Raw genomic sequence first — 24,221 nt, 5'->3', positions numbered from 1 at the left:
GTGTGTGCACGTATGTGTGTATATGTATGTAGTGTAGTGTTTTCCTTTAATAAAACACGAATCCCAAAAAGACGGCAAGGCGAGTTGTGGTCTTCCATTTGGTGAGGGAGAGAGAGGCCGGGATCACGTAGCTGACAGTGGCAGCGTGTGGCTTGTGCGCTCATGGCACACGTGGCTGTTTGTTTCTAAGATGCAAATGTTCCCTCTTGTGTCCCTAGGCCTATGTGAACCTCCTTTTCTGGTACCAGTTCTTTTGTGGATTTTCAGGAACCTCCATGACTGACTATTGGGTGTTGATCTTGTTCAACCTCCTTTTCACTTCCGCTCCTCCTGTCATTTATGGTGTCTTGGAGAAAGATGTGTCTGCAGAGACCCTCATGCAGCTGCCGGAACTTTACAAGGCTGGTCAGAAATCAGAGGTAGGTGCCGAGGCAGAAATGCTTGGACCGACACGCATCCGCCATGCAAGCCAGGGCACGTTCCGGTGAGCCCAGCTCAAATAATGTGGTCCATTCAGGACTGCTTCAAACTCTTGTGTGGCTGTTTCAAAACATCTCTGCTAACATGGCAGATATGAAGTTACTTGCTTCTGAGGTGAACATAGGTACAATTGCAGAAGGTCTTAGGTACTTATCTGAAGAAATCTGGCGTTTCCACAGCTCATAATGTCTAGGATTTGCTAGACCTCACTGTACCATCTCTTGTGTGAACTAATAAGCCTCCCCTGTCTCATTTATCTCCACAGAACTTTTTGAGGGAGAACCTGGTATTGTAGCCATTCTAAGATGAAGAATCTGAATTTCAAAGGGGCTCAGTAATTTTTCCAAAAATCTCACAAAATTTTCCAAAAATCTCAAAAATGGGTTATGTTCAGCAGAGGCAGGATATGAATCCTTCTTAGTCTGGTTCTAAAGACAAAATAAATTCTTCAGGCTCTATTCTGCAGCCTAGCGGCATGATCTGAATGGCTTCCTGTCCCTAAAGCCAAGCCCTGCCTCTACTTCATTGATCTTCATGCTACCTGCCTCCCTCTGATGGATCACTGATATCTGTCCTCCCTTTCTGATGTTCTCTCACTGTCCTCATTTTCTCCTACCTAGGGGATTGTGGTTGCTAATTACTTGGGCTAGCTGTCTCACAACTCTTTTCTTTCTTATTTGTCTTCTACAAAATTAATAATAAAGCACTTATGAACGTTTATGTAATGCCTCCTATATGCCAGGCACTATTCGAAGTGCTTGATATACATAAATCTAATCCTCAGAATGACCCTGCAAGTCAGTGCTATCGTTACCACATTGTAGACGAGGACAGTCAGGCACAGGAAGGTACTTTCAGTAACGAGCCCATGTCACAGAGTTCAAGGGCGGTGCAGGTGAACTCTGGATCTCTAGTCCATGCTGTCCACCGTTACGCGGGACTGCAGAAAGAACACTGGTGCTGCCTTCAGTCCCTGGGTCTCCTCCCGCCTCCGCTATGCTGTCCCATGGCCAGAAATCCAAAGTGCTCTCACAAGTGCATGGTCAGGATCACAGGGACTGAGGAAGGCCAGGAACCTATAGACGCCTGTAAGTGGGCAAAGCTGAGGTATCCCCAAATTGTAGTCAGATATTCTAGTCTTGAGAGGAAGACTCTGTTAGTCAGGACCCTTTCAGCTGTAAGCTCCAACTGGCTTAATAAAAAAGATCATTTTCTCATTGGCCAGGCCTGGGACATTTATTGTTCTTGAGGACAGAGCTGCATCACATGGACAGAATTGGGAAGAAGGGTTTCCTAGAGAAGTACGGGGCAGGCAAAAATCAGACCTACCATGAGAAATCTGTGTGTTGTGCTTCACTCACGGTTCTAAAGACACTGACCCAGATCAGTTAGAAATAATGGGTTATGTTTAGCCTGAGTTTAAATTCTGGTTCTGTGGTGTGTGACCTTGGTAAATGATTCAACTTGCCTGTTCTTCTGTTTCTTTATGGAGACGATGTGAGGACCAAGTAAGATAAAAGTTCTAGCTATATGAAGCTCTCAATATTGTTATTTTTACCCCCTCCCCAGAACTAACCCGAAATTTGAGGAAATCCCAGATTTGAAGTGTGTTTATTTTCATCAGTCTAACTTTATTCTGACTTGAACTTCCTTTCCAGGCTGGGGAGTAACTTAATGTCTGCAGGCTACCTGCCGCAGCCAACACAGAGAAGTCACACGTTCGGCTTCCAGGGAAGAAGAAATTCTTGTAATCCTTTAATATCATCCAGTCCATTTAGATCAAAGAACTAAATGAGGTTTTTGTAGAGGAATCCAGTCTGACTTAAAGTTCAAGGCCAGGCTGCAGGGATGGGTGATCGATATTAATGAAGGTTGTCTTGTACCCCTGGCCTAAATTAAAGTCCAAGTCCGTTGGGGAAAGAGAAGTGAGGGGGATCTTCAGAGTTTTTAGAGCTGGCATTTTAAAAGCCCATTTGTACAGACTGTGATTGGTTCTTACCCTTGGAAGAGTTGAGGTCACTGTTTCCTGTTGTTGAACCCTGTTATCCATCCTTTGCACACATGGTTCTATTGAGCCAGCCAGTTTCGTAATACATGGTAATAGCAGGCAGATTCCCAGCATGTGGCTCTTGGTAGAAGGTCATGGATTTCATTGAGTTTACCTTCCAGAAGAGTTGTCCTTTCTTTGAACTTGGCCTTCAAACGAATTCTGTTTTATGCTGGGGCCATTTCCTGTCTTCGGCGTCATGAAATAATGCTCTCCAGGGTTACGGAATCCCTCCCCAAAGGAGATGATCTGAAAGGCTGCAGCAGAGGCCTCCCTCCCGAGAAGCAATCATCTGTTACCCGTCTCTCCCCTCCCACACAGCCACCTTTCCTGGCTTTGACTTCGTGTCCGCATTTTCCCTTTCAGATTCCAGGAGATGCCATGAGTTCCTCTCGCCAGCCTCTCATTTATCTTTTTCTGTCCTTTGCTTCCAGAGTCCCCCGACTCACAGGACTGTGGAGTAATTATGCTTCTACCTTTTTTGCTCTAGGGTTTTTTGAGCAACTTCCATTCCCCCAGTAGCATGAAGTTACATTTTAGCTTATCCCCAAATTGTTCTCTCTTGTCTAGTGGCATTTTGGTTGCCCCTTTGATTCTACCACATTCTCTTCTGTCATTTGACTGTGCTTCTGCTTAGATTTTTATGAGCCTTTGGATGAAGAAAGATAGGTAGAACATCCCATCATTTTTAAGGAGGAAACAGTAAAAGAAGATACAGGGAAAAGGAACAGTAACAGTAACAATATTAGAAACAACAAATCCTCATTGCTTTGATTTTCCAGAGGATGAAGAGGTTTTTTTTTTTAAAGAACAGATTTTAAAATTCTAAGTTTAGTCTATTGAAGAATAGAAGAACGTATGTGGAGAATTTGTGTATTTACAGAACTTTGTTATTTAGAAGACAATTGCTTATTTCCAAGGAAATGCCATCCTTTTCACATTTAGAAGGAAATAAGACTGAGAACGTGTTAAGAAAACAGAAGACTAGCTCAGGGATGTAATACATGTGTTGCCATTTTTGTCCATGGCATATATCACTAATAAACCATAACACTTGGTTGTTCCTCCGGGGTCTGGACACAGCCTCAGAATCCTTCTGCACACACATCAACATTCAATCAGAGTTGGCTCTTGTTTGAAAACCTGTTTTCCATCACTTGATTAGTGTCTCTACTTGAACTTTCTTTTTTCTGTACGCTTTTGGTTAGAAGCAGTTCACGTGAAAAGTTATATAGGAATAGTTTATTAATCCAACAAATACTTACTGAGTACTTGTTATGTACCAGGTACTGTTTTAATCACTTGCATAAAAAAATCAAAGCCCCACTGTATGAAGTTTGCATTCTGTTGAGAGAACCAGAAAATCATTAAGAAAACAAATTTAACTATTTCCAATGGTGTTGAGATTTCTAAGGATGCCATGGTAGTAAGTGATGGGGTGGGCATAACTTTTAGACCGGTCTGGGAGTGCCCCAGTGAGGAGATGATATTGAGCTAGGATGTGAATAATGAAGAGTGAGTCACGTGGGAGGTCCCGTGGGAGGTCCCGTGGGAGGCCCAGAGAATCCTGGCAGAGAAAAAAGCACAGGTGAAGCCCCAGGGAAAGAATGGGTCTGGCAACTTCGAAGAATAGAAGGTTGCCTGTGGTAGGATCATAGTGGATGAGGATGAGAATGGGAAGGGGGGGGACCTGGGGAGCAGGGGCTCCAGTGGGCAGACCCTCCAGGACATTACAGGCCTTGGGAAGGAACTTAAATTGTATTGGAAGTGCAGCGGAGAGGCATTGGAGGGGGTCAGTTTGATTCATTAGGGAGATGGCATGACCTGATTTATAGCTTTTAAGAACCTTCTGACCGCTGTGGAAGATGGGATTAGGGATAGGAGAAGAAGCAAAGGAACCAGTTAGGTGGTTATTCAGTCATTCATAAAGAGAGTTGATGGTGAAGGAGAATGGAGACAGAAGTGGATGGATTTGGAGAAGTTTTTGAAACCGCACTCTCTGATCAATAGGAAATGGAGAATCAGTACTACTATCCCTATTTCAAGTAGATTTCAGGTTGATCAATGATAGAAGCGACATGAGTTGAGGAAAGTTCCTCCATGGACTTTTGCACCTATTATTCAACTTCACACCGTATTCTTCTACCACTATTTACAAATCCCACCTATTTTGTCAGTAAGAGAATGAAGGAATATAATCTTCTTCTTGGAGAAGCAAAAATAATTATTGGCTTGTGTTGTTCCTTGACTTTGCTTTGACTCTTATTAATCCCTCCGCAATATCTATTTCATTTTCAGGCATACCTACCCCTTACCTTCTGGATCACCTTGTTGGATGCCTTTTATCAAAGCCTGGTCTGCTTCTTTGTGCCTTATTATGTGAGTCCTTATTCACTCAAAGTGTGTGTTATTAATGAATCAGTGATGCTTCTTTGTTGCTCGTATCAGCATATAGAGTGGGTATATTAGGGTATCTTGCTCATATAACCAAGTTGATCATTAACTGACTCAATTACAATGTCCTCCCCCAAATATGTTAGACAATGGATTATATTTGGAGAGAAGTACATAGCTGACTCCTCATGAGTCTCCTTTTTAGCCCTGTGCTGCTTGATAGATTTTGTAAATGACCTGGATAAAATTAAGAGTCCAGGCATACAATGAGATGCGTCAAAATCAGAGAGGCAAAGTCAGAATATGAAATCACTTATTAGTGAGTGCTGGGCTAAATCTACTAGGATGATATTCATAGTATTAAATTTAAGTTATTATAAATAGTCTCTCCAAAACTAAAAAACCTGTTTTACAGGTGAAGAATAGAAGAAATGTGACTAAACAAAACATGTATAAAAATGAATTTGAAAATTCAGGCCAACCCCAAGCTCAAAGCAGCATGATATAACTGCCCACCCATATACACCCCTACCCAGAAGAAAACACTGGTTCGATCATGGATTGGTGTTAACAAAAGCACAGTATTAAGAATGAAAAAAAATTGATAATCTCTAAGTTAACAACCTCAGTTCTTTAGTTTTTTATTTAAACAAGACTTGAATTTGCCAGCTAGAGTATTCTGGGTATACTGCATTTCAAGAGGGATACAGATAAGGCAATCTGAAGGTAAGCAGAAGAGAGCAAGTAGAATTGTGAAAGGTCAGAAAATTGGGTGCTTGGAAGAATACTTTAAGGGTTTGAGGACATATACATAGGAGAGGAGGGGATATATACTTAGCAGAGATCATACACTCAGGATAGCCTTTTTTTTTTTTGAGAGAGAGAGAATGAGCGCATGCGCAGGCGCAGGGAGAGGGAGGGAGAATCCCAAGCAGACTGTGCTCAGCGCAGAGCCCAGCGCAGGGCTCGATTCTAGGACCCCGAGATCACGACTTGAGCCCAAAGAAATGAGTCAGATGCTCAACCAACTGAGCATCCCGGCGCCCCTTCAGTATAGCCTGAATAGCTACCTCAAAGTTTTGCAGCTCTATTAAATGGGACATATTTGATATTTTTCTATACCTCAAAGAGCCAGAAGTGTAAGTAAAAGGTTCCAGGAAGACAAATTATGACTCAGGATAAAGAGGCATTCCAACTGAAAAGTTCAAAGATTAGATGGCCCAAGAGTCAGTCTCTTTTTCGGAAATGTTCAAGTTTATCCTAAATGACCCTTTATGAGCAACACTGAAGAAGGGACTCCATCCTCAGTTGAGCTGTAAAATAAAGGGATGGTACTCAAAGCACCAAGTGCGACAACTCTCCAAGATCGCCACCTGTTGTCCTCTCTTTGTAGACCTACCAGGGCTCAGACATTGACATCTTTGCATTTGGAAACCCCTTGAACACAGCTGCTCTGTTCATCATTATCCTCCACCTGGTGATTGAAAGCAAGAGTTTGGTGAGTGGTTTTCCTGCCTCAGAAGTAGCCTGAAACTGCTTGGGGGAAATGTCTTCTATTAGCAGTGACTGCGCTAAACCTTCAATGCCTAAAAAACACATGGTAACGAGAAGAGTAATGACGCCAAATGAGGGTGATTTCGTGGATGCTCTTGTTGATTGTTGAGTGCCGTTATGTTGAGGTTGGTGTATAGCCAGAGAAAGTGGAAAATACCTACCTGGTCCCCTTGGTGGTATCCATGGCGAGTCAAGCTGAAGAAACAATTACATTTCCATGACCAACATTCTTCAGGATCATGCTGATGCCTTTCAACTCAACTAAAGAGAGGTGTCACGCCATGATCCTGGTATACTGACTTTAGTAAGTGATGATTTTATCACAGTAAAGTGTCTCATGTTACAAAAAGAAATTATATTTTCTTTCCTCCAGAATTTTTACCATTCATTTAAATCTAGGTCTTTTTTTTATCTTAACTGCTGACTTAATGATAGTTGATTCTCATCATCAAAATGATTGTACAGTAGCTCTCTGCCACAAAGCTAATGTGTAGGATTCAGATAGTGAGAGCTTTGTTGTAAACCTTCCTTTGCCAATGAAGAACATTCCACCCATCTCTGGAGAATAAACCGCTTCCATGATTATTTATGCCCGTCACTCGTTTCCAATGGCATTGTCTTTGCTATAGCCTAAGCCACTTCCTGGACTAATGCTACATCTTCTTAGACCTCCCACCCGCCTCTACTCTTGACTCCTCCAGCCATCCTCTACAAAACAATCAGAATCATCCTTTTGAAACACAAATCATTTCTTGTTGCTGTCCTTTGGGTAAAACCCTTCGATCATTTCCCACTGTACTTGGAATAAAATCGAAAAGGCCTAAGATGGCCTAAAGGACTTCATGCAGTGGTGCCTCTATGTTTCTCTCCGATCACATTTCCACTTACTCATGGGCTGGAACCACATTGTCCTTCCTTTAGCAGTTCAGACACAGTGAGCTCGTTACCACATCAGGTCCTTAGCATTTACCATCTCTTCTAAGGTGAGTATTCTTACTCTTCCCTTGGTTCCTTGCACTTCACCTAGCTTACATACTATTTTCAGCCTCAGCAGAAATGCTGCTTCCTCCAAGAGCCCTTCCTTAATCATCCATTTTTTCATACCATCCTCTTGTTTTTCCTCGTCGCTCCAATAATAATTTCTTACTATTCACCAGTTATGTAACTGATTCATGTTTATCTTCTGCATTAGACTATAATCTCTGTGACGGGCAGGGTTCGTGTTTATTTTCTTGACCACCATATGCCAGAATCTAGGACTGGACTGACACACAGTAGGTACTCCAAAATGTTTGACTGGATGAACAAATGATTAAATGACTAACCAGTGTTTGGGATATATTTACCATCCTGAGTGCATTTCAAACAGAAATAGCTGAATGAGGTTATAGTTTAAATGTTATGTTCAGTTATATTATAAAATTATTTATAATAATTTCTAAAGCATAATATTTCTAAAGAATATTTTTGGCATCACTTGCCTTGCTTATAACCTGCTATAATCAAACTGTACAAGCCTAAAGTGTAGTAAAAGGTTAAAGTCTGAAAATACCAGGAGAGTAAAGGGAACTCTAGAACTAAAATATTTGGCATTGTTTTAATATCTATTTGATTTCATTTTTAAACACTTTTGTAGGCACTCTTGGTTACTCCCTAAGGAATTGTCGTCGGTTCTGACATTTAGTAGCAGTCCAAAGGGTCTACGGCATGAAGTGTGTCGGTTTGGGTTCACTGGTTATGAGCAGCAGCAACCTGAGCAAATAGAAAAGTTATTAAAAATATATTGAAGAACCATCAAACCAAACCAAAGCGTCCTGAGGAACCAGAGCGGCTCCGGACATCTGGGGAACACACTAATGGACAGGCTTGCCCTGCTCTGCTCCGACTTGGTTGCAGTCCTTTTCTTTCTGCTCTTGCCTCATTGTGCGCCCCAAGTTTTGCCCCGGGGGACAGAATTCTGTCTCCTTAGCTTCAGTGCTAGGCTTTGGCTAGAGGAGGGATATTGCACTGGGTATCCACACTGTCCGCACCAGGAAGTGGGAGCGTGAAAGCCAGGTGCCCAGGAAAACAGTGTCTGTTATATAAAGGACGCATCATCAAACTCTTTCTCATGTCCGGGGAGGCTGGAGCTCACAGCCTCTGAAGGTCCCTTGTCAGTAGGAGTCAGCCATTCTGAGGATGTGAGGCAGCTTCCCTTCACGCTCTGGCTCCTTATGTCGTCAGCACCTCCCACCTCCCTGTCTGCTTTCCCCCTTTGCCTCTTGACTGTAACTGTATCAATTTATGGAAATGCGTCAGCTCCATCAGTTGCTGTCTCACTTGCCAAAAGCACATCTCAAGGGAAAAAAAAAAATCAGGCAGTAGGATTCAATGAGAAGGAAACACATTTGAGAAAGAAAAAATAACAAATCCTTGTTTTAGAGGCATGATGATCATCAGGAGTTAGCCCACATTTTCTGAGCAGTTTGTACATTTTACCAAAAAAAAATGAGCAGTCTTTGGTGACGCTTGTGGAGAGATCTACCGAGGGGAAATACTTTGCCAGGTGAAGAAGAAGAGGGAGAAAATTGGATCTCGTTTGAAAATTCTAGCCTTAGAAAATAATAAAGGCAGTGCTACCCCCCAAAAGAATAACGTACCCCACTTGGGTATCAACTATGATTTTAGGTGCCACTGTTCCCTGCACTAAAGAGCACTGAACACCACATCATGTGAAGGTGATTCTCTTTCATGCCTCGGATTATGTTGAGTTTCCCTCTGTAACAAAGATCAGACTCAGCACTCTTATGACAGGTAATGGTGATACGACACTTAAGGTAGTGATCTGCTTTTCCTTCTAAATGAAGTTACTTAAATAGCCAGTTTCAGAAAAATATCAAGAAAAATTTCAAGCTGTACGTAGATACAACGGTGGCTCAGTTAAGGTGTGACACACGAAGACTTGTTTCTTGCTTGTACAAGTTAGCTAAGGTGCCAGATAGCTCTAGAGGAGTTGTCCTCTGAGGGGGCAGCTCAGTGCCCTAGGCAGTGTCTTGTAGCTTTACTATCTAGAATTATCCCCAAGGAGGAACTCCTTGGTCATCATGGAAAGAAAGGAGACAGCATGGAAAATTGCACACCAGCTCTTCTGTGCTTCTAACCTGAACATTTTTTAATGTCCCTTCCATTCACATTTCATTGGTCAAAGCAGGATGCATGGCCGTGCTTAGTTTTAACGGGGCAAGGAAATGCAGTCCTTCCAGATGCTTACAATGGGATGAAATTAGAAAATCGGTGAGCAACAGTAATGTCTACCAGCCATGAGAATGGATAACGTTTGAGGATTGCAGTATTACCTTAATGAAGAAGCGGGCAGATTAGTGACTGTATTAAAAGAAAAAAAAAAAGAATCCAAACACCTCATGGTGCATTGAACAATATAAAATAGAATAGTCATCAAAATTAACCTTTTGGCATTTGACTCCATTTTACAAAATTGAAACAATGGTATGAGCTCTTCACGAAGGGTGCTCTTATCTCTTTGGCATTTTGTGTTTTGTGTTCACTATGGTTTGTGACACCATTCATTCATTGCTTAGACACGTTGTCTCTTCAACAGAGCAGAGTTTGTGGGGATGCAAAACCCTGGGGGTAAGTGTTCATTTCCCCCGCCTTTCTTGTCTTGCAGACCTGGATCCACATGCTGGTCATTGCGGGTAGCATCTTGTCTTATTTTTTCTTTGCCTTGGTTTTTGGAGCCATGTGTGTCACTTGCAACCCACCGTCCAACCCCTACTGGATTATGCAGGAGCACATGCTGGACCCCGTGTTCTACCTGGTTTGCGTCCTCACAACATGCGTCGCTCTTCTGCCCAGGTATGGGGTTTTATCCGCAAGAGAGGAAGTGAGATCAGAGGCTTAGAAGGCTTCAGGCGACTGCTAAGAATGATGGCAGACCATCCCCTTCCCTTCACCAGTGGAGAGAGAAGTCAGTCTGCCTCCTAGTGAAAACATGGGTTTTAACTCTTTGACCAGAGAGCAAAAACGGTTTAAGCAACCTGGAAGAGAGCTTTCTCTCTCATGGAAAATTCTCATCGGGTTGCCATTCCCCAAAGATAGGGCAGCTTCACCCACAGGGTTATCTGAGGATCCTTTCCTCTGGCTTTTTGTTCCGCCAACTCCCACGGGTGCTGCCCTCATCTGCATGATTGGAGATGACTCACCACCAGCACCCCCACATCCCTGCCTGTGGGAGGGAGGAGGAGAGAAAACAGAGTGCGAGCAGCTTTCCTCTCGCGTGTTTTTTTGCTTTGTCTTTGTAATGGCATGACCCAGAAGTTGCACATCATTGCTCATAGCCCATTAACTAGGACCTCAGAATGTAGAGTCAGAGTGGCAAAAAATCTGAAGGTTTCTAAAAGGAAAAACGGGCAAATGTGGACTGAGAGACAAGTAGTAGTCTCTGTACAGCCTGTCAGCACTGAAAACATCCCTCCTGTATCTGAGTTCAGTTATCTTTCCCATATTAGTTTAACTTGAATTTCTAATATTGTACAGGATGGGGATGGCTAAGAAGTATGCATGCGTTTTTAATCTATAGCTCTCTCTCTCTCTCTATATATATATATATATATTTTTTTTTATAAAATATATCTGTTTAGCTGGAAACACTGTGCCACATAGTTGTTCTACCTTTTTAAAACAGGATATGAGAGTCAAAATGGTGATTTTAGGTTATTCTCTAACACAGTTGACGAAGTGGCTCACAGGCCAAATGTGGCCCGCTGCCTGTTTTTAAAAACACAGTTTTATTGGAATATAGACACACTCATTCCTGTATTATCTCTGGCTGAGTTTGCACTACAGCGGCAGAGCCGAATAGTTCCAACAGAGACGGTCTGGCTCGCAAAGCCTGAAATACTACTATCTGGCCCACTGGAAGAAAGTGTGCCACCCCCAGTGTTCCAACAAATGCTGACAAATGTGAAGATGGCTTTGAAACTGGATAATGGGCAGGGACTGGAAGAATGTCAAGTACATGATAGAAGAATACTAGACGTCTTCCAACAGAACGTAGATGATCATGGACATTGACATTCCTGCTGGTGGGGATTCAGAGGGAAGTGAGAAGCAGCACAGGTGGAGAAAATCGTATCATCTTAGAAAATGCACATATGGCCTTAAACAGAATGCTGCTAGAAATGTGGATGTTACAGGCACCGCCGATGAGGGGTCTGAAAGAAAGGAGGAACGTGTCGCTAGAAATTTGAGGAAAGGGGATCTTGGCACTACAGTGGCAGAAAACTTAGCCGAAGTGGGCTTTCCCGTTATGTGGAAAGCAGAATTTGTGAACTATGACCTTGGCTATTTAGTATTGAAGGTCTGGCCTGGTCCCTTCTTGCTGCTTAGAGTAAAATGTGAGAGAAAAGAGATTGAGGGAAGGCCTGTTAAACCCAGAGAAATTAGATTTGGGAAATTCTCTGCCTATCCAGATTTCCAAAGTTGTGAACATGAAGAGATTGGCTTTTGGGACCACGCTCTAGGGAGAAGGCCAGCAGTGTGGCTGGACGGCAAAAGGCTGAGGAGATTAGGTCTGTGACATGGGTCCCTTCAGCCCCCTCAGCAGCCACCGGGAAGGAGGATGGGATGATGTCGGAAAGCTCTGTGGAGGACCCTCATCTAAGGGCGTAAAGCCCCGCGACGGGTAGGAGGCCCCCAAGGTTGATGAGAACGCCGTGCCGGCATCCGTGCTGCCCGCCGGGGCCGAAAGGGACGGTGTGCGGGACTGTGTCACACTAGTCCTAGAAAACTAGCAGCTAGCATTGTGTGAACACGTACCACATGCTGCTGTCTGCTTTACATGTATTGTCTCGTTTAATCCAACAAACATTAAGCCTATGACGTAGCGCTATGGGTACCTCTACTTTAAAGATTTTATTCTGTATTTACTTGACAGGCGCTCCCTGTTTCCTCAGCGCTTCACAAACACTAACGTACTTAGTAGTGCTACTGTCTCCATCTTACAGTGTGCTCGTCCTCCCCCTTTACCTCAAGGAGGCCGAGGGGCCACCAGCCCCTTTTACTTTTTCCAGTTGGTGAGTATTTTTGGGGTCCCATGCCGCGTTTGCGGTGACGCTAATTCTGTGTTGCTTTTCGGAACCTAGGTTTACATACCGGGTTCTTCAGGGATCCCTGTTTCCATCTCCAGTTCGGAGGGCTCAGCACTTGGACAGATTGACTGCGGAGGAGAGGACTGACGCTCTCAAGAAGTGGAGAGGGGCCGGAACAGCGGGTCGGGTGCCGTCGAAGTATGCTGAGCACTCGGCTGCCAAGGCCAAGAGAGGAGCCCCGTCCGGCCCGCCTACCGCCTTGACAGTGGTGTCAGCACCGTCTTGTGCTGTCGAGCAGGGGAGCTCATCTGTCCGTGAAACCGCTTTGGACTCAGACTTCTGTGAAACCAAGGCCTCAGGGATGGCGAGGCCCTCTGAGGGTTAAAAAAAAAAAAGAAGAAAAGAAAAAAAAGCAAGGTATCCTCCTTGGCGTGGCAAGTCTCCCTTCAAATCTGGAAGAGGGCCTTTGAAGAGGCCCCTCTAGCAAGCAAGAATGAGGTGGATTTTTCTCGAGGGGACACCAAGATTCTTCTGTGCCCAGAAAAGCCAATGTGATGACCTTTCTTGTATGTTTGTAGATACATTTGGAAGAGAGGTTGCAGTTTGACCTGAACTGAGTTTCGGGAGGTGAAATATTTCATCCCGAATCAAACACTTTTATGAAAACTTTTTGGATTTTGTAAAAGCATTTTAATTGTCTTAGACGTACAGACATTCCTAAGGGATTCATTTGAGATGTATTTATTTTATTGGGAGATCTCAGATTCCAGGGAAATGCTTTCAGCGAGCAGACTCCAATCTGAATTTTCTTTAATGAAAAAAAAGGAGTTTTTAGATCAGTTAGAATGCAGAAGAGATTGCCACATGAAAAAAAAATATTATAAATGGTTAATTTCCAGAGAAAAAATTCCAGAGAGCCTTTTAAATGACAATGTACCTAAAATAGGGCAATAACTGTACTGTTGAAAATGTGGTTAGTGATTATTAATAGCTTTTTATTTCCTCCAGGAAGGTGCCTTTGGTCTGACTGCCGATGTAAAGCATCCGTCTCTGCTCGTTTCAGTGTTCTCTTGAGGCGGAGCCTTCATGGGGAAGGGGCAGACCGGTGCCAGGGTTCGGTAGGAATATGTTCCTCTCTCTGCTTTCAGGCAAGAGAAGACCTTTTATGAGGTCTGCCTCTGTGCAGATGTCAGCTGGGAAACACAGGCCATAGGCAGGACAGACACAGTCAGCTCGTTCTGTAGCCTGCTTGGCAATTTCCTGTATTCTAAAACTTAGCAATAGCCTGATCAAGATGAGACAATCAATTTAAAGACAATCTGCAAGGTCTCTGGTGTTGTAGCCTTTAAAAATGAGATATTATGCATTGAGACTAATACAGGTGATTCTCAGCAGGATTCCGTGAGGTTCTTAGAAAAATTTGTTTTTAAATACATTTTAGGACAGGAATGTCGTTAGCAAGTTAGTTGCCCGTTGCAAATCATGTGTGTTGGCTTTAGATGGAACAAAGAGACTAGTTTACCAACTGAGCCCAGATGTTACAAGATCATCTATTTTTGTTGAGTTCTTTTAAAATTCAGTATCTATCATCTGAAAATTGTCAGCCACTAACCACCCAGAATCTCCTTCCTGAAATCTCCATGCTGATGTTCTATGTGTGTATCAAGATCTTATGACTATTGATCTGTTATCCTCAGGGCTTCATCTTCTCCTGCTGCCTCTTTGTCCTGGTCTGACATTTTTTTGTAACTGTCTGATATTACTGCAAATAGTCCTTTATGGAGACTGATTTCTAGAACTTTCAAAATCCCACATGTCTATTGGAGGTTTTCTGCTTTAATGATTTTTTAAAATAAACTGTTTAATAAATCATGTGTACGAAAACCTGTCATCACTCCTGTACATATCACCGAACCCAGTAGTAATTGGTACCAGAGCTTAGAAGGAAAATCCCAGAGCCTACCTTTTCCCAGAATATTGTAATGGCCTTTTCGTATATGGAAAAATCAGTAGTGTCCTATCATCTGTCATCCTCATAGCAGCTGGTATTCATTGCCTGAATATAAATAAAGGGTTAGAATCTAAAGGTAAAAAGAATAAGCCAAGAGGACTGAGGAAAAAAGTCAGTCTCCCAGATGTCAAGCATCCGTGCATAAAAGCAGAAGAAAGTCTTGAGTGTTCACGTTATGTACGAGTCCGCAATCTCTTAACCACAGCTCCAAAATCCCGAGAGCTCTGAAACTGAAAAATTTTTCATAAATTAGGCACAAATTCAATGTCCTGAACAGATGTAAGGCAATTTCTTTAATGTAATCATTCAGATATTTTGCTATAAAAATGTGTTTTGTTACTGGGTGCTAAATTGTATTTTAAGTTCTGAAAAATTCTGGATTCTGAAACATAACTGGCCCTTGGGCAAAAGAGATTTGGGATCCCTATCAAGCCTTTAAAGGGTCTCATTTACAAGTAAATAACTTTACGCGAAGTTACCCAAGCTGATGGGATCTATTGCATTTTGGTATTCAGTGTATTTTACCAAATTTCGGGGGACCAAGCATTGTATCATTGCTCCTGGTAGCCAGGAAAAATTGATTAATAGTTTATATTTTGTGGTATAATTTTACCCCAAAAGTTTTGTGAAAGAATATATCAGGCTCCCAAAATATACTCTAGACATGAGAGATTCCTTGCACTCTTACCAGGATTAAAGTTTTCTTTGGACTCTTAAGGGACTTGAAACTATTAGGAACCTCTCATTTCAGAGAGCCATCCATCACCTAAAATAAAAGAGCACATTTCTGTGACAGACACAAGACAGGTAAATTCAGATTGGTCGGCAGCTGGAGGCCAACTGTAAAGTGGGAGGCATGGTTTTCTGGGACTTGCTAGTTCCATGTCCATTAAAAAAAAAAAGGTACAATTTTACTTGTATTAAGGGTTATTTAGAATAAGTACAGTAGGTACACTTGTCTGAACATAAGTTGAGCAAGGCTAACTTATTACGTGAAGTATGTACCTACCACTGTAACAATCCTCACCATAATTCCATTGTTGGATTTCACAAACTCTGGAACAGGAGATGAATAACATGGAAAGTGTCAAGGCAGTGTTTTGAATCTGAAATATGTGCACACATAGAAAAAAGTACAAAAACCCAGGTATAAAATTGCAGGTAAGTCTCGGGGGGGTGGGGTGGGGGGAGAGGAATGCCGAGCCAGTCCAGGGTGCTGGTGAAGGTTAGTGGGGAATCTTCCTTGTTCCGAAGGCATTTGGATGTTGCAAAATGGATGCCTAACTAAATTACTTACTTGTGAAAATTTGCATTTTGAAGCTTTTTAGTGGGGAAAAAAGTACTTTTAACCGCTAGTTACTTCGGAAATTGATGTGCATAAAGTGGCCTAGCGCTTAAAAGCATTTTTTTAAACTTTTGTTTTAATTATCAAGGGGATGCAATGGCAACATTAGATATTAAACACATTTCAAGGAAAATTACAAAATGTTTTACTCCATGCAAACTTGAACTGCTTTGAGAGGCATTTCTGTGATTTTATCATTATGGGTGAACACAGGAAAGTTGGAAAATGCTGAATTGGAGGTCAGGTGCAATTTAATTTTTGTTTTCAAAAATTGAATCTCTCCAGGCTAAAGCAAGTCTCCTTTGGCAAAGTTTAATCTCCATTCATTGTCACATAGGCAAAACAGAATGTTTCCCACGAATATTATTCTAGCTGTTGACAGGTCTCAGTCAGCCAACTGATACACACTGAACAAATCCCAGCTATAAGGAAGGTTCTATGGAGACTTTTCTATAGGGTTACATCCTTGATTTAAGTTCAGAACGTGCGGTCTTATACTGTTAAATGCTATTGTTGATGTCTAAAGAGCTTTGTGTTCAATATGTCTTGCCATTTCAGCTACCTAAATGGATGCTACTTGTCTTTTACCTCTGACTATCTTTCATAGGTTTTCAAAATTATGCAGACTTGAGTAGTAGTAAATAATTTAAGCAGGTAAACTGTCTTGGCTCTTAATAAATCAAAAGCAAGTCTCCAATATTAATATTGAAATTTGCCACTATGCTATTGTGCTTGAGAAACAAAAGCTGGCAAAGAGCCTGGATCTCAATGGCCTCTCTGTGACTGGAATAAAGAGAATTCTCTAGAACCTGTTACCCTAGCACCTGCCTTATTCCAGAGCTGATACTTTTGTGCTATGGTCAAGATTAGGCCTGGCAAAAGACCAAAATCTTTTTTTTTTTTTTAAAGACTGTCATTAAACTTGAAGTAAGAGAAAACTAAAATTGAAAAAACTGAATAAAATGAGACCAGAACAAACATGAACATTTGCAGTGCACCGCTGAGCATCCCTGTCCGTGAAAAGTGCTTCTGGACGGCTGTCTGCAGGGAGCTCTCCACAGTTGACAGGGCCATTTTCTTTGAGTGTAGCTGGCAAAAGTCTCTCATCATCTTTGGAATTAGTTTAGGAGAAAGGTATGGATGTATATTTGTCTTTCAATCCATTCGACGAAGTATGACACATTGCTATAAACTCCAGGCCCCAGGACTTTGGAAAAGCAGACAGAGCCCCACGACGTTAAACCAAATAATGTCCACTGTCCTCCAGGCCTCTCGCAAACAAGTGGCCCACCACTGTCACCCTGTAATGAACAGGAGTGGACATTAGTCACTGGTGGGTACAGTGAAGCCAAACCCAGCTTAGCCAACTTCTTAGAAAGTTTAAACAAGGCTTTCGTTGCCAACCAGAGGGAGCATGCTTTCCGTCACACCGATGGAACTGCCAAATGCGCATTTTAGACCCTGATATTTAAAAGAACGGGGGTGCCTTGGGAAAGGACTACCTTCTTATTTCCCTGAAATCAGACTTCTCAGCCATTTCCTGTGCTTATCAAAATAGGTGATAATTTTTTTAATTTAGTGTATCAGAACGAATTCTCTCGTAATTGTTCTCATTCTTTAACTTCGAGCCATTTTATAAATGTTGAAAGTACCCAAAATGGAACATGCGAAGATTTTTTTCTCTCCGCTCAAACAGTACTTCAGAAAAATATTCCAGAATAACTCTCTATTTTCAAGATTCTTGCTTTGTGAATGAGTGCATTTAGTAAAAGACACTGGCAACTTGCTGCATTTTGCTGCATTTCTTAACAGTTCTTAGGACTTTTTCAGTTAGTGTACGTGGATGGAAAATAGCACGTCAGAATTATTTACAGTAAGGTATCTGCAGCCTCTGTTCTATCTCATTTGCATGGAGATTTTCATTCTTGACATTTCAGCTTAAGTGTTGCAGTTCTTGCCCCCACATATGATTAGCAGTGAGAAACTATGGCTTTATAAACATCAATATTGGCTACATCTGGAAAGATCAGAGATTAGGTGTATTCTGCACGGCCTCTGAACACAAACATACCGAACACAAAGGGAGGGATTGATACCCTAGAAAATAAAGAAGTAAGTATGTGAATTCATGGTGGGAATTTACACATACTCCTGCCCTGTAAGGACGTCAAACTTGGAATTATATAGATGGTCTTGCCCCCCTGGTCATGTTGGAGAAAAATAGTAATTACGTTTATTGATGCTCCTCTAAACACTTTCCCTTGGATTAGCTCATTTGATCTTCATGAGATCCCTATGAGTTGCTAAGAATTACTATACTGTCATTTTGGAGGTGGTGAGACTGAGGCACGGGGGTGTGCCACGTTCGTACACAGAGCTAGTGTTCGACCCACGCAGTGTGGCACCACAACTCCGGACAGCAGCTTTTCTTCCTGTCGCTGAGCCAGGGTGTGGCTCCCCAGGCAGGAGATGTGAAAGCTGAAGGCAACCGGAGCGAAGGGCATGGAGGGGAGAAGGGGATCGCTTGGGTACCGGAGAAAGTACATATTGTGAATAATTTAACATCGGTTAATAAGCAATCTCCGACAAATATTCCCAAAGGGCCACACGGGAATAATAATGAGTATATAGGGCCCCAATGAAGCTGACGCGGCACTGGCTGTCCTCGGTACGCGGAGAGCAATTTACCATGCACGAGTCGACGGTGCCAGACTCATAGCCCGCGCATATCATCCGCGCCGTGATGGTCTTCATGTCGAAGTAGGACTGGCACTGCTCCAGGGGGATGATGCGGACCTCTCCCTCTTGCAGCTTAAAAGGCACTGGGGTTTTTAAAAAAAGAAGAAGAAACCACATGTCTAAGAGGGCAAAATGACTCAAAAATGAGGCCAGCCGTATATGGAATTATTATATCTCTATACCCAGGGAAGCATATTCTTTACTTAAAATGCCACTTCAAAGACAAGGCTTGTTTGGCATCAGAATTTGCAGTCAGAAGTGTTAACAGCGATCATCTAGTCCAACTCCTTTATTTTATTAATGAGAAACTGGATCAGTAACTTGATTAGGTAACTTGCCTCGTGCTTTTCCCCTCTCAATATATGCTTCCACAAGAACAACGGCTACTTTGAGGAAAAGAAAAATAATCAAGCCAGAGCACTGCCCCAGACGGAGGGTTAGACCAGCATGCCCGTCGGGTCTAACAGGGGAAGGGGTACTCTATCTTAGGTTTAAAGACAATGTCTCCGCATAGGCTACCATGGCCATTACCGGAGGTAAGAACATTTAATCCTTGAAAGGATGACAGATGTCAAAAGGGACAAAGCCATCCCTTACTGTCAGCAGAGGGAAGATGCAACTTCTGTTTGTAAGTTGTCACGGAATAATAATGGATTTCTTGAAGCATAATCTTTTGTTGTTTAGACCTACAAAATTATACACATTGTTCCCCTTTTAGACAGTGATGGTGAAGCAGTGTGTATATATACGTACAGGGTAGCTTATGGGAAGAAAGAATCACGTCTGGAAAATCAATGTGATGGAAACAGTTTCAGTGAGTTGCCAAAATGGTAATAAGAACCCCCACTAACATTTACTGGGTACTAGTGGTAGGCCTGGACCTGCAGTCAGCATTTTCTGGGCCTACTGTCTTTAGTCGTTAAAATAATCCTGAGAATTAGACAGTTGCTATTATTTTTTTTTCCGTGTTATGGTAAGCTAGGAAGTCAGGGTCAATCAGAGCCTTCTAACTGAATTCAGACCCCCCCCCACCTTCATGCTACACCATATAGGTGGTATGTGAGATGCTGCATGATTGCTCTGGGTTTGATGTGGATATTGTAGAAATGATACAAGTAGGGGCGATATAAAGTATATTCTGTTATATCACATCACAGTACTAATTATAGCTTTGAAAAACCAAGGTCCACAGGAGTGGTGACGTATGTCCAGCACTGCCTTTGGAGGTCTTCCATGGGAGCTTTTCAGAAGTCATTGACTCGTTTCTGTCTTTTGGCTTTTTCTTTCTGTTGTCAATTGATCATATAGAAAAGAAACTCAGCCCAAAACTTATCTGACTGAATTTTAAGAAAAAGAAAACAAAAAACAAAAACCTGTCCTTCGAATTGGCAGTTGCTAAGGTAGATACCGGGACACCCACATACAGCACCATTCCTGAGAGCCACGGCTTTACTCTTGATAGAGTCAGAGAGGCCAGCACTTAATGTTAGAGAAAATATCTCATTGAATACAGTCTTATTCTACACTTTTAAAAGGTCAAACAAAATGAGAGGGTCCATTATGGGGACGGGGAGTAAAGAGTACAAATTCTTTAATGTTCATATGTTTTGTATGTTTAAATCACCTAGGGAGCCAAACTATTTTAGTCAATTTAAATAGGCAAATAGCAAATCAGTTTTCTTTTCGGACGGACTTTCAGGCTGTGTTATAGATGTTGACAAGACCAAATCATAACACAGAATTGGAAATGGGACTGTGCGTGCAGCTTGACTGGAACAGCCTAGCCGCTCAAGAGAGAGGCTCCGAAGGACTCTGCCTGCAGGGTGCGCATCACTGGTAGAGACGGTCTGAAGCAGCATGACGGATAGACCTTCCCTTGCCGGGCGGCTCCATAACATGGGTAGTGAGGGGCTCACCCAACGAGAGAATCCGAGGTGTGGAGAAGGAGTTTTGAGGCTGCCTCTGAGTGTGGCAGATGTGAGTACCATGTGTGTGGAGGGGAGTGTGACACATACCCCTACTCTTTGCCCTTTGTGGCTACACTTCTAGAAGTGAAAACAGGAAACTGTTGCCCAAGCCTGGGAGGTAACACAGTGGTTTTCAGGTACAAACGGAAAGGCAAGTGCTCCCTCCCGAGGCTCCTGACTTACTTTTGTTGCCCATGTGCCCCCAGCCTGTGATATAGCAGTACGTGTCGGGTTGCAAGGCCTGCTCTGAGCTGGGCAAGCAGACCGGCCGGACGTAGCTGGTTTCATTGATGTCTTCACTCAGCTCCACGATGCTGATGTCATAGTCGACCACGGCTCTGCTATAGCGAGGGTGCAGGATGATGGTCCTCACGAGGCGCGTCTGCATGAACGTTGACGGGTGGTCTAGGTTGTTGATGCCAAACACCACTTTCCAGACAGCAGCGTTCTCTCTCCTAAAAGAACAAATTCAAGAGCTATTGGCATCTTAAACTCAAAGTTAAATTTTGAAATTTACAAGTAATTTTAAAAATATTTATGTAAATAATGGCTCTTTCCACACCCAACGTATTTATGTAAGAGGCATTTCTAAAATGGCCTGAGCAATTCGTAAATAGGTATTTTTGTGGAAAGCAAAGCTCATGCTTCTAGAATGGGGCTACTCTGGAAAATAAAACTTGTTTCGGTTTGAAAGGCGGGCAGGGGGGTTACTTGCTTCATTGAGTGGGAAAAATAATAAAAGACTTGAAGAAGAGAGAGGAAATTCTGGCACAAGGAGAGTCCTGAGAGTTAAGTGAGTGAAGTGTTTTTAGATGGATTGACTAGAATAATCCCAGCAAGTGTTCAAAAACAATGCAGTCTGAGACTGACCACTGGAAGACATGGGTCACCTTTTTAAGCCTTTGGCTTGAAATTTTTCAAAAGGTTCCCCTGAAAACTCGCCATTTCTCTGAGGCATTTATTCCTTCTTGGAGGAATGTCTTAGCCTTGACTTTTTATTCTCCTTTCTTTTCATTTATTTTTAAAGATTTTATTTATTTATTTGTCAGAGAAAGCACACACACAAGCAGGGAAGCAGCAGGCAGAGGGAGAAGCGGACTCCCCACTGAACAGGGAGCCCGATGTGGGGCTCGAGCCCAAGACCCTGGGACCATGACCTGAGCCGAAGGCAGACGCTTAACCGACCGAGCCACCAGGCGCCCCTCCTTTCTTCTTATTTTTCCTCCAGTCTCCTCTTCTTCTCTGCTCTCAAGTCTATGTCGAAGTGACCCAGGGCTCTACTGTCAGTCTTCTTATTCCATATTCATCCCCTTAAAGAGTTCATCCAGACCAGTGGTTTTAAATGCCACCAAGTCCTGGTAACTCCCAAACGTGCATCTCCACCCTCCCCACTGGGCTGCAAACTTAAATACCCAATTATCCATTCAACAAACTCACTTTTATGTTTAATGATAGCTAAGATTTTTTAGTGCTTCCCACGTCTTTGACTGTGTTCTAAGCATTCAGGATTCATGTTACAGATATTTAGTACTTATAACCATGTGACGGAGTTGAATCGTCTCTTTCTCTTATCCTAACATCATCTTCATCGGCAGGTCTTCACCACTCCACTTTCAAATATACCCTGAATCTTGTTGTTTCTCCCTCTTCCACAAGCTGTCTTAATATAAACCACTGTCATGTACTTGGATGACTGCAGTGGCCTCCCAGCTGGTGGCCCTTCTTCTACTCTTAGCACCCCGAGCCCATTTTCCTCACAGCAGCAGAGGAATCTTTTTAAAAACAAAATTAGATTGAGTCCATCTCCTGCTCATAATTCTCCAGGGACTTTGAATCACGCTTGAGATACACTGTAGACTCTTCGTGGCCTCTGAGCTGACCTGCTCCATTCCAACCCCAAGGACTTTCTCTTTTTGTTCTCTCAGCTCCCATATGGTTCCCGCCTCAACTCCTTCTCTTCTCTGAGGTCTCAGCTCAAACACCACCTCCTCACAGCTGCCCTCCTTGGCCACCCAGTCTAGGCTTTTTTCTGTCCCCGTCACTCTCTACTCTTGACCCTGCTTTGATTTTCATCTCATTGATATCGATGACATTGGCACATCTGTTCGTCTGTTCTCTGCCTTGCACCCAGAATGTAAGTTCCATGAGACCAGGGCCTTGGTTGGTCTTGTTCACTGCTGCATTCACGGGCCTAGGGACTAGTATGCAGTGGGTTCTCAACAAGTATTTGTTTAGTGCTGGCTCAATGCATGTTGTTTCAAAACATGTACTAATGGCCAAATCCAGCCACCTAGGCAAGGTCTATTCTCCATCAGTCCTTCCACCTTCTCTTCCATTCCCAGTTCCAGCCCACTCTGGAGGGCCAGAGTGGGCCAGGAGCAAAGGAGTGGACATGTAGAGGACTGCAGTGCTGGTGGGGCTTTCCTCGTGGACGCTCCCTTATACGGTGGAAGCATTAACTGAGCCATGCCACCACTGTCCCCACTTGGGAGCTTGCCCAACTAGAGGAGGTTGATTTGTCCCACTAAACAGTTGTTTTTCAACCCAGGCTGAAGCATTTAAATACCGATTTTCTGGGCATCACCCCGTGTCAATTGAAAGTTTTGGGCTGGGGCCTGAGAATCCATATTTTTAAGAGCTCCCTAGGGAGTCTCAGACAAAAACTCACCTATATTCCTTCTTTCCTTGGCATGCTTTTCTTCATTGTGTTCTCATGCATGGCAAGGATTCAAAAGCCTGAGATTTCAGGAGAGTTAGGAAAATGGCCAAGGTCAGCGTTCAACCTGTTTATGGCATTGCCGAATTCTTGGAGTACACAACTGGAAGACTGCTCTACATGGTCCATGCATTCTGTCGTTTTGCCAATGTAAAAAATAATAATTTTAGGACTATATGAACAGGAATTGATGCCATTCTTTGGATGTAGATATAAACATAGATATTAGCTATAGATGTATAGATACATACAGCTAGGTACAGATTTATAGCAACTGCTCCGTGCCAAACATTGTGCAGGGATTATGACAAGCAAGAAAGACATGATTCCCATCCACACAAACTTTAGAATTGAGTGAAGATGAACATTTAAAGAAACAATCATAGTAAAATGCAGGAATTGCAACCTCATGAGCATTACAAGATGATATTACAGAAGAATCATTTTTCATTAAATAAAGCCATCATTCAAAGAACATGTCTTTTCTTTCTTATTTCTCTCCCTTCCTTCCTTCCTTCCTTCTTTCCTTCCTTCCTTTCTTTCTCTTTCTTTCTTTCTTTTTCTTTCTTTCTTTCTTTCTTTCTTTCTTTCTTTCTTTCTTTCTTTCTTTCTTTCTTTCTTTCTTTTTCTTTCTTTCTTTCTTTTTCTTTCTTTCTTTCTTTCTTCCTTTCTTCTCTCTCTCCCCCTTTTCTCTCTCCCTCCCTTCCTTCTTTCTTTCCCCTCCTCCCCCCTCACCTTCACTTCCTCCTTTTTCTCCCTTCCACTTCCACCCTTCCTTCCCTCCTTCCCTTGTTACTTCCATTTTTTCATCTACAGAAGTAAGTGCATGACCATTTGAGAAATTCAATATTCACTTGAGATTCTGTTATTTAAGGCATC

The 24,221-nt window shown here is 42.7% G+C and overlaps 2 protein-coding genes across 3 annotated transcripts in view; one reads left to right on the top strand and one right to left on the bottom strand.

Annotated features, from left to right (window-relative positions):
* The window catches only part of ATP10D (ATPase phospholipid transporting 10D (putative)), a 101,081-nt gene extending 86,645 nt beyond the window's left edge, over nucleotides 1-14,436 (top strand). For both annotated transcript variants that reach the window (XM_028092543.2, XM_028092541.2), the window contains 5 exons: nucleotides 219-419; nucleotides 4,826-4,906; nucleotides 6,315-6,419; nucleotides 10,143-10,330; nucleotides 12,619-14,436. In XM_028092543.2, coding sequence (XP_027948344.2) covers nucleotides 219-419; nucleotides 4,826-4,906; nucleotides 6,315-6,419; nucleotides 10,143-10,330; nucleotides 12,619-12,949 — 906 coding nt within the window. In that variant the 3' untranslated portion in view covers nucleotides 12,950-14,436. The remainder of the gene's footprint in view (nucleotides 1-218; nucleotides 420-4,825; nucleotides 4,907-6,314; nucleotides 6,420-10,142; nucleotides 10,331-12,618) is intronic.
* Nucleotides 14,437-17,038: 2,602 nt separating this feature from the next.
* The window catches only part of CORIN (corin, serine peptidase), a 235,634-nt gene continuing 228,451 nt past the window's right edge, over nucleotides 17,039-24,221 (bottom strand). Inside the window, exons 20-22 of the mRNA XM_088020863.1 lie at nucleotides 20,810-21,081; nucleotides 18,609-18,742; nucleotides 17,039-17,221 (exon numbers count right to left, since the gene is read on the bottom strand). Of these exons, the coding sequence (XP_087876989.1) occupies nucleotides 17,039-17,221; nucleotides 18,609-18,742; nucleotides 20,810-21,081 (589 nt within the window). The remainder of the gene's footprint in view (nucleotides 17,222-18,608; nucleotides 18,743-20,809; nucleotides 21,082-24,221) is intronic.

Source organism: Eumetopias jubatus, unplaced genomic scaffold (assembly GCF_037043125.1).
Source record: "Eumetopias jubatus isolate StellerSeaLion01/CBP00866 unplaced genomic scaffold, mEumJub1_p1.0 scaffold_2, whole genome shotgun sequence".
Lineage (NCBI taxonomy): Eukaryota > Metazoa > Chordata > Mammalia > Carnivora > Otariidae > Eumetopias > Eumetopias jubatus.
Note: the sequence above shows the minus strand (reverse complement) of the source record. Positions and strands in the feature narration are given on the sequence as shown.